We start from the raw sequence: 10,455 nt of genomic DNA on the forward strand, positions 1-10,455 counted from the left end.
ATGTTTTGGCTGTTGGCCTACCTAGTGTTTTTCCTTCCTCTCACACACTGTCACATAACTAGCAGTTCAAAGTGGTTAATCATATCACTGTATTACTATCCATTGATTATATTAGTACTCATTGCTTATATTCTTATTCTTGTGTTAGTATCCATTATAGCAACATCCATTCTGGCACTCCTTATATTTTGCTCTTTCAGTGCTGCCTTTACTGATTTATAGGTCCATAGGGAAAGAATGCAGTGATGAGCTTGTCACGGTACTGTACACTTTTTAAAAATATGTAATTCACATAGTTTTACTGGTTGCAGATACAAAACTATAAGGCACAGCTCTTAATTTGTAACTTGTAATGCACATGGCCACTTTATATTTTGCACACCTGTCTTAATATCCTGCGGTGACTTTTTGTCATTTTTCTTTTATTCTTTCATTTTCTCTATAAATAGAAATATTAAGAAACTATCAGTGGGGACTGGAGAGATGGCTCAGCAGTTAAGAGCACTGGCTGCTTTTGCAAAGGACCCTGGCTCGAATCCCAGCATGGACATGGAGGCTAACAACTATCTGTAACTCCAGTTCCAGGGGAATCCAACACCCTCTTCTGACCTCTGCAGGCATTACACAACATGGGTGCACTTACATGCAGGCAGTACACTCATATGCATAAAATAAAAATATTTCTTAAAGAAGATGCTATCCATGAAGTTGGCTTTCAGTTTGGCAGAATACACCAGAGATTATACCATGATAAGTTTATCACAGCATCCTTTCCTTATGGACCTGGAAATCAGTAAAGGCAGCCCTGAAAAAAACTTAAGAGCTATGTGCCACTAGTCATGTTTAATAATAGGACACTGAATGTGGCTAGGAAATTACCTAGCAAGTAGTCATTCACTCTGTGTACCGATTGCCTAATGTATTTATTAATGCTGTCATAACCACTGAGGAAACAGTTACAAATAAAATGCAACTGTACTGTAAAGGTCCTCACACTTTACTCAGGGAGTCAAAGCAAAATAAAGATGTTTGAATGCTGAGATCTCAGGAGTATTTCTAACCAGAGAATCTAGGGAGATTGCCTAGAAGATATGAGTTGGATTGGTTTGGTTTGGTAGATAGGCTGGAAGAAAACTCAGAATGCAGTAGAGGATGATTTTGAACTCTTGATTCTTATGCCTCCACTACTGAGATTACAGTCTGCCACTAGGCCTAACCTTTTCTTTTTTTTTTTTTTTGAGATATGTTCATTGTGGTCCAGGGGCCTAAAGTTCACTGTGTAGCCTAGCTAGGTTCAGTCTCACAGCAGTCCTCCTGCCTCAGCTTCCCAAGTGCTGGAATTAAACATGTGAGCTAAGAGATGATAAATTGAAAAGACTAAACAAGAGCCTAATTATGTATTTATCATTTATCTCAAGATTGTAGACACTTAGAGGATTTTTTGGTTTTTTTTGGTCTTTTTGAGATAGGGTCTCTCTGTAGCCCCAGCTGTCCTGGAACTCACTATGTAGACCAGGCTGGCCTTGAACTCACAGAGATCTGCCTGCCTCTGCCTCCCGAGTGCTGGGATTAAAGGCGTGCACCACCACGCCCGGCTAGAGTTTTAATTAAATGAGACATACTTCTTTTGGAATGGGAAAGGAGCAGTGTTTTCAACTTTCTTAATCATTATTTTAATGTATAGTATTAATCTTTATTTCCCATCTAAGTTTTATAAAAATTGAACTTGAACTTAAAAATTGATTTTTCTTTGTCTACCTCTTATTGCAGTTGTTAAAAAATCAAGTCAGAGGTACATGAGAGCAACTCATGGGACTGAGTGGAAAGAATGGATAATTGTTTACACTTTTTCTTCTGTAATTCAAAGAAATGTGATACGATTTCTTAGAAACTGAAAGAAACCCATTCTCCCACCCCCTGCTTCTCTTTTTAAGAACTTGTTTATCCATAGTGTTTGAATAATTTAGATTTGCCTGTTCTATGCCTAATTTGACTTTATCTTTCTTTCTTTTTTGCTAAATAGGGCTGTTTTGTGTTTAAACCAGACTTCAAGAAAAGAAAGATCACTGTGCCAATAGGTAAAGTGTTTTAACATCCAATTTGTTAGTTTTTCTTCCCCCAGGTCTTAAACTTTAAGGGAAAAAATCTTACTGACTTGAATAATTCTCTTTTCCAAGCTTGGTTTACTGTTCATGTTGATGTAAAGGGTATGCCCAAAGGCATTGGTCAAAGGGTTAAAGGTGTATCCCAGGACTGTATCTAAAAGGATATACAAATATATCTTCAAATGGCAAATTGGGAAGTAAATTTCTTTTGATGATTATTTTTTATCTACCATTGATTTTTGGCTAAAACTTTAGAAATGAATGTAAAAGTCACTTTCTACTAGAAAATTATTTTCATTCTTGATCACATAATCAAAACACTGACCAGCAACAGGTACCTTAACTATGAGGGAAATTATATGTAGAAAATAAAATAGTAACTCCTGGAAGAAGATTATAAGTTTTTATCTATTTCTAGTGAAAACTGAGTAGAAATTATTTCTGAGTTAAATATACAGTGTCTTTTTTTTAATATTTTATTTTTATTTTATATGTGTGAGTGTATTGCCTGCATGTAAGTAAGTGTACCTGTGTCATGCAATGACTGCAGATGTCAGAAGGGGGTGTCAGATTCTTTTGGAACTGGATTTTTGGTTGGTAATTAGCTTCCATGTTGCTGCTGGAAATCAAACCCGGGTCCTGTGGAAGAGCAGCCAGCTCTCACCCATTGAGCCATCTCTCCCCCATTGAGCCATCTCTCCCCCACTGAGCCATCTCTCCCCCATTGAGCCATCTCTCCCCCACTGAGCCATCTCTCCCCCATTGAGCCATCTCTCCCCCACTGAGCCATCTCTCCCCCATTGAGCCATCTCTCCCCCACTGAGCCATCTCTCCCCCATTGAGCCATCTCTCCCCCATTGAGCCATCTCTCCCCCATTGAGCCATCTCTCCTCCAGTCCCAAATGTACAATGTTTTTGTGTACAGATTTGAATATAATAAAAATCTTGATGTGGTATTTCATCATTTATAAATAAACTTGGTATAATGGTTAATCTTGATGAGAAACCAAGGTGCTTAGGAGATTAGGGTGTATATGAGGTCATTTTCTGAGATGATTGGATCATGCAGGCTCAGACCTAATCAGTGGTTCAATCCATTGATTTATCAATTGAGTGCACTCTTGGGGGTGTAGTAGAAATTGTGGAAAGTGAAATTAAAAAGAAAACTTTGAAGGGTATGTTTTGTCTCTGGTCCTTTAGCTGGGGTTCTCTGCTTCTTGAGATTAGCAGCCTCCTCTTCCTCCTTCTAATATTCTAACTCACCTAAGGCCCAAAGTAACACACTGTGTGGACCTGTGACCGAAACCTCTGAAACTGAACCAAAATAAATCTTTTTCCTTTTATATTGTTTCTCTTTGATATTTATCACAATGAAAGTCAAACTAACACACTTGGAAGGATAAAGAAACATTGTCTCTATGGAACATAGAGTAATGGCTTGATAACTGCACATATATTCAATATAACATGTTCTAATTAAGGGATAAATGCTGTGCACATCAGTACATTTTGAGAAAAAAGTAGACGGTCCTAGTTCTCTTACAGTAGTTCTGCCAGGCTATGGAATCACATAGATTAGGATTAAAGAGTTTGCAGTATGGTCCTGACTAGTTCTCTGATTCTTTTTTTTTCTTTTTTTTTTTTAAATTTTATTTATTTAATTTTATATGTATGTGCCTGTATGTGAGTGAATGCCTTGTGTGTATGGGAGCCCAAAGAAGCCAGAGAAGATGTGAAGATGTTCAGTCACTTGGAGCTGGAGGTACACTGGAGTTATGGACAGTTGTTAGCTGCCATGTGGGTGCTGGGATTCGAACCTGGGTCTTCTGCAAGAACAGCCAGTGTTCTTAACCGCTGAGCTGTCTGTCCAGCCCCTTATCTCTGATTCTTAATTTTGATTTCTAATCTGCAAAATGAGGGGATAGACTAGTTGATTAAATTTTTGATCCTGGGGTTGGAGGAATGGCTCAATGATTAAGAGCACTGGCTGCTCCGCAGAGGACCCAGGTTCAATTCCCAGCACCCACATGGTTGCTAACAACCGACTGTAACTCCAATTCCAGGGAATCCAAGACCCTCTTCGACTTCCTCCAGCATTGTACAACTCCAGGTTCACTTAAATACATGCAGGCCATACACTCATACACATAAAATAAAAATTAAAAAAAAAATTTTTTGCCTGTTGCTGTTGTCAATTCATGCTTATAAAAGCTAACATTCAGGACTTTGTGAGAAATGATAAATAAATACCTTTGTGTTATGATCTGACACAACCTCAGTCTTGTTTATGTTCTAAGACTCCTATTTCTTTGTAGCCCAAGAGACAGGAAAGTTTAGCATGAAAGGTGAAAGGTATTCTGATCGGATCTGCTATGTATTTTCTCTCTCTGGGTATTGTGTGTGTGCTGGTGTGTGCATGTGTATGTGGAGGCCAGTGGGCAATCCCAGGTGGTAGTCCTCAGGCCTAGTCCCCCATCCCCACTCCCCCTTTTTTTGGTTCCTACCTGACACTTGCCAATAGACTGACTCTAGGGAGCTTTCCACCTTTTCATTGCTTCTAGGGTTGCCAGGACATAGGCTGCCAGGCTTACGTAGCCAGGACACTTGTATACCAAGCCATCTCTCTCCTGATGCTTTTTAGCTTAAGTTCTGAAGGGGTCAAACTCAAGGCTTTGTGTTTGCAAGTCAAGTATTTTACTAACTGAGCCGTCTCTCTGGCCTTTTGCTATATACTTTTTTTTTTTTTAATTTTATTTATTTTATGTGTGTGTGTGTGTGTATTGCCTGCATGTAGGTATGTGCACCTGTATCCTGCAATGCCTGTGGAGGTCAGAAGAGGCTGTCAGATCCCTTAGGACTGGAGTTACAGACAGTTGTTTTAGCTGCCGTGTGGGTGCTGGGATTCAAACCCAGGTCTTCTGCAAGAACAGCCAGTGTTCTTAACTGCTGAGCCGTTTCTCCAGCCCCATGCTATATATTTTCAACTGACCAAGATTTGTTTGCCATTAATAATTTCCACCCGTACCACCAGTTTGCTTTCTCCTTCCTCTTGTACCATAAGAATCTCATTCAGTTCTTAGTCTTTATTAAAGACTTTACTAACATAAACTTACTAAATTGTTAGAAGAGTGGTATTTAATCACTAATATACAGTAATATTGTTAATAAGTGGATTTTGATCACCCAGACACGTGTGCATAACAGAAAAAAAACATTGCTTTTTTTTTTTTTAAAATAAAAAAACCACATTTTCTTAAGGGTCTCAATGGTTTCTTGGGATGAGGAAGAGAGAGTTCATTTCAGCAAGAAAACAGGAAACTTTTTGAATAATAAAAATGTTTTCAGTGGACGTGGTGGCACATGCCTTTAATCCCAGCACTCGGGAGGCAGAGGCAGACGGGTTTCTGTGAGTTCAAGGTTGGCCTGGTCTACATAGTGAGTTCCAAGTCAGCTGGGGCTATAGGGAGACTCTGGCTCAAAAAAGACCAAAAAAAAAAAAAAAGTTTCTTTCTTGATCTCAATCAAGGGATAGTTATGTGCATAGGCACTATGTCATCAAATTTCAAACTGCTAGAATGGGTGTATTATTTATAGATTATACTTCAGTAATGTTTAATTAAAAAATCCTGCCTTTGTGTTTATCTCTGATTAGATATATAGTTTCTAATGTTTTATTTATCATTTTTATTTTATGTGTATGAGCATATTGCCTGCATGTGAATCAAGGGATAGTTATGTGCATATGCACTATGTCATCAAATTTCAAACTGCTAGAATGGGTGTATTATTTATAGATTATACTTCAGTAATGTTTAATTAAAAAATCCTGCCTTTGTGTTTATCTCTGATTAGATATATAGTTTCTAATGTTTTATTTATCATTTTTATTTTATGTGTATGAGCATATTGCCTGCATGTGCATAAGTGCATCTGTGTTGTGCAGTGCCCACAGAGGACAGAAGAGGGTGTCAGATCCCCTGGAACTGGAGTTACAGATGGTTGTTAGCCGCCATGTGGGTGCTGGGGATTGAACCTGGGTCCTTTGCAAGAGCAGACCATATTCTTAACCACTGAGCCCTCTCTCCAGCCCCCAAATATTTTTTTAAACGTACCAAAAATTGCTGGGCATGGTGGTGCACGCTTTTAATCCCAGCACTCAGGAGGCAGAGGTACTGGAATCTCTGTGAGTTTGAGGCCAGCCTGGTCTACATAGTGAGTTTCAGGCCAGCCGGGGCTACAGGGAGACCCTGTCTCAAAAAGACCCCCCCAAAAAAAAACCTACCAAAAATTATAAATAAATAAAAATAATTTTATTTTTTTGATCTTTTTGAGATAGGGTCTCCCTGTAGCCCCAGCTGTCCTGGAACTCACTATGTAGACCAGGCTGGCCTTGAACTCACAGAGATCCGCCTGCCTCTGCCTCCCAAGTGCTGGGATTAAAGGTGTGCGCCACCATGCCCGGCTTATTTTTTATTTGTATCTGTATATTGCCTGTATGAATGTAAGTGCACCTGTGTCAGTGCCTGCTGAGATCAGAAGGAGGCTGTTGGATTTCCTGGAACTGTGGGTGCTAGGATTTGAACCTGGATCTTCTGCAAGAACAGCCAGTGTTCTTAACCAATGAGCCATCTCTCTAGCTCCATTAGATATATGTATAACAAAGGAGTTACCACTGTTTCAAACTAATCACAATTATACTATTAAAAAGTATTGTACTTGTTAACTGTAACAAAGAAAACCACCTCAAAACTGTCTTGATAACAATGATAGATTCACATGCAGTTCTTAAGAAGTAACATAGAGGGCCTGGAGAGAAAAAAATTGAAGTAACAGAGTTCTCCTCTACCTTTTACCTTGTTAACCCCAATAGTAATATTTTGTATAACAGTAGTACAATTTTATAACCAGAAAACTTAAATGAATGCAATCTACCAACCTTATTAGATTTCAGTTTGAGGTACTTTTCAGTGTCAGATACCAACCCAGACCAACTAAATTGGAATCTTTGTGAGTGGGGTCCAAGGGTTAGAATTTTTATGTTTCTTCTCAAAAGGTGATTGGGTGTTTGCACTCACTGTTCATCATTGTGTAATTAATCTTGATGGGAAATTATGATATGGGATTGCAGCTATCTGGATACTAGTTGTAAATATGACTATTTGAGAAAATAGACAAATACATACAGTAAGGTTTTTCTAAATTATATGACATGTTAATTCTTCAGCTTGAGATTGGCTAGATAAGGAAGGAGACTCACTTATAATCAAGGTAATAATAATACAATGTTGGTCTAATTTGGGGGTCAGAGGTAGTTTCTCATTAGCAAAGGAATAAACAATCATCTCGAGCTTTATACAGCTTGAGGCTGTCTCGATTCTTTGCCTTCATCTCCTGAAAAAAAGTAAGCTAATGGTGGATTTGGAAGTCATAGATGGAGAATAACTGTCAGAATAGCCACCAAAATTAAGTGGTTATGAATAAACTTACTTAATGTTAGAGATAGTTAAACTTAGGAGAAATGGTTTAGAGAAAATTCAGGACTTAATCCTCATTATATATAAGGGATATATACCAAGCAATCATGTGACACCATCAGCAGTGTAACAAAACAAATAGATTTGGTTATTTAAAGCATTTATTATGTGTAGGACTGTTCTAAAATTTTTAGTCCATTTAATCACCTCAGCAAACTTTGGGGAATATTTTCTTATGCCCATTAACATATGAGACTACATAGACATCGAAAGAACTTTTTCAGTGTTATAATGCTGTATAAGTCATAGACCTGGGATTTGAATCTAGCCTCTGATTCTAGAGCCATGTTGTAACCATTACTTTATAGTACATCTCATGAGCCAAGTGTTCACTTAGAACATTTATGCTGGATTTCAATTATAAGTTAACATATTTGCAGTTTGGAATATCAGTAAACTTAATGTACATGATTTGAGCTTTGTTTTAGATGTGTGTGTGTGTGTGTGTGTGTGTGTGTGTGTGTGTGTGTGTGTGTGTGTGTGTGTGTGTGTGTGTGTGTGTGTGTGTGTGTGTGTGTGTTGGTGGCAGGGTTTCCCTGTAGCCCCAGCTGGCCTGGAACTGACTATGTAGACCAGGCTGGCCTTAAACAGAGACCTGCCTGCCTCTGCCTCCTGAGTGCTGTGATTAAAAGCATGCACCACCACACCTGCCTTGTTTTAGAAAAAAATTTTAAAGACTCTCATTGTACTGGTCTAAGACTGATAAGCATTATTATAATATGAAAATCCTTATAAAGAATTGACTCTGATTACAAGAGAGATGTGATAAAGAAAATATATCCAATTTTTAGCAGTTGCCTTCTTTGACCGTGGACTTGAAACCATTTGGATATATCCCTAAGAGAACACATGTAACTTCTCCCTCTTCTTAATCTGTGGATGACAGTACATCGAACAAAACAGTTGGACAAAAACTGGGAAAAGAGATTGAGGAGAGTGTTGGTAGGGGCAGTGGCAGTGTAGAAGGTGTTCACAGAGTGAGGCACTGAGAAGCTGAGGCCAGAGGAAACCTTACAGCAGTGGCCACTTATCTTCTGCAGCTCCTCTCACTGCTCACATTTTTTTTCTTTTTTTAAGACAGGGTCTCCCTGTAGCCCCAGCTAGCCTGGATCTTGGCTGGCCTCCAACTCACAGAGATCTGCCTGCCTCTGCCTCCCAAGTGCTGGGATAAAAGGGGTGTGCCAGCACACACAGCCTGCTCACATATTTTTTATGACCCTGATTTAAAGGACTAAGAGAAGTAATGTTAATAGGTTAGTGTCCTGCTACTCTTTCCCTGCTTCTAAGATGTTTTTCATTATGTACTTTGATATAGAGTTATTCATCATGAAAGCATGTCTTTGTTTACTTTGAAATAGCTTATCATGATCCTAAGGAGATTTTTTTTTTTCTCTTTAAGGCTTCCTTGTTATTCTGATTTTTCTTTTAGTAATATATCTCTGTCCATTCTCTTGTTTACATTTTAATACCATAGCTTTGTCATCTTGCCTATAATGACTTACTGTATTGTAAGATGTTTGACAAAATTGACTCAATACTTGGTAGAAACTGAGTCATGTGTAAGAAAGTGTCTATTCCAAATGACCAGTTAACTTTAAAACGTTATGGTAGAGTGTTAGCAATTGGAAAGACGTACAAATGTGAACAAAAGTAGGAAATTGTAAGGAAGAAAAAGACTTGACTAGAGGAACAGATTGATAGCAGTTTTAGATGTGATTTTTTTTTAATTAAAAAATTGAGGACTGGAGAACTGTCACAGCTGTTAAAGGCTCAAGCTCACAACCAAAAGGACAAAAAATAAATCTAGTTATTTATGAACTGGGTCTTACTATGTAGCCTGGGTGGCTCCAAACTTGCAATACTCCTGCTGAATGCTGGTATTACATGCATATACTACCATCTTGCTTGACTAGAAATTTTTACAACCATTTTAAGATGTCATTTTTCCTAGCTGGGCGTGGTAGTGCACACCTTTGAACCCAGCACTTGGGAGGCAGAGGCAGATGGCTCTCTGAGCTCAAGGCCAGCCTGGTCTACATAGCAAGTTCCAGGCCAGCTGGGACTACAGGGAGACCCTGTCTCAAAAAGACCAAAAAAAAAAAAAAGTCATTTTCCCCAGATGAATCTATAAATTTGATTTTATCCAGTCAAATCTAAAAATTTGATTTTTGAGAGATGCCAAGATCACTATTAAGTTAGGATAGCCTATCTTTTAAAAAAAATTTATGTGTATGATTGTTTGTCTGCACCCACCCAAGAAGGCCAGAATAGGGCATCAGATCCTCTGGAACTGGAGTTACAGGTGGGTATAAGCTGCCATGTGGGTACTAGGAATTGAACCCTTGTCTACTGCAAGAGCAGCCAGGCTCTTAGCCACCAAGCCATCTCTCCAGCCCCCATTTCCAGGGGATCTGACAGTCTTCTGATTTCTGTAGGCATTGCATGTATGTGCTACACTTAACATACATCAGATAAAACCCTCATATACAAAAACAAAGTTTTAAAAATAAACTATGGAATAAACTATGTCAGTGGGACAAAAATATAGTAGTATAAAGAATCATTCAACAGAAAATTTTTTAAAGTAAATATGTATAAATATGAGGCTAGGTAGGTGAACTCATAGAATATGAGCAAGTAATGGAAACAGTATTGTATGTATATATGTACCTCAAACTAAAAAAAAAAATCATTAAAAGCTTAGAAATTCAAAGTAAATGATAATTTTTTTTTTTTTTTTTTTTTTTTTTTTTTTTTTAAAAAAAAAAAAAAAAAAAAGAGGACGATAAATCTTTCACTGTGATATATCAAAATAA

General features: G+C 38.1%; 1 protein-coding gene across 1 annotated transcript in view; it reads left to right on the plus strand.

The window, feature by feature from the left end:
• Orc3 (origin recognition complex subunit 3) overlaps positions 1–10,455 on the plus strand; it is a 92,832-nt gene that overhangs the window by 6,121 nt on the left and 76,256 nt on the right. The window contains exon 2 of the mRNA XM_029562383.1: positions 2,024–2,078. Within this exon, the coding sequence (XP_029418243.1) occupies positions 2,024–2,078 (55 nt within the window). The remainder of the gene's footprint in view (positions 1–2,023; positions 2,079–10,455) is intronic.

The sequence above is a fragment of the Nannospalax galili genome, unplaced genomic scaffold (genome assembly GCF_000622305.1).
Source record: "Nannospalax galili isolate Female #2095 unplaced genomic scaffold, S.galili_v1.0 scaffold1395, whole genome shotgun sequence".
NCBI lineage: Eukaryota > Metazoa > Chordata > Mammalia > Rodentia > Spalacidae > Nannospalax > Nannospalax galili.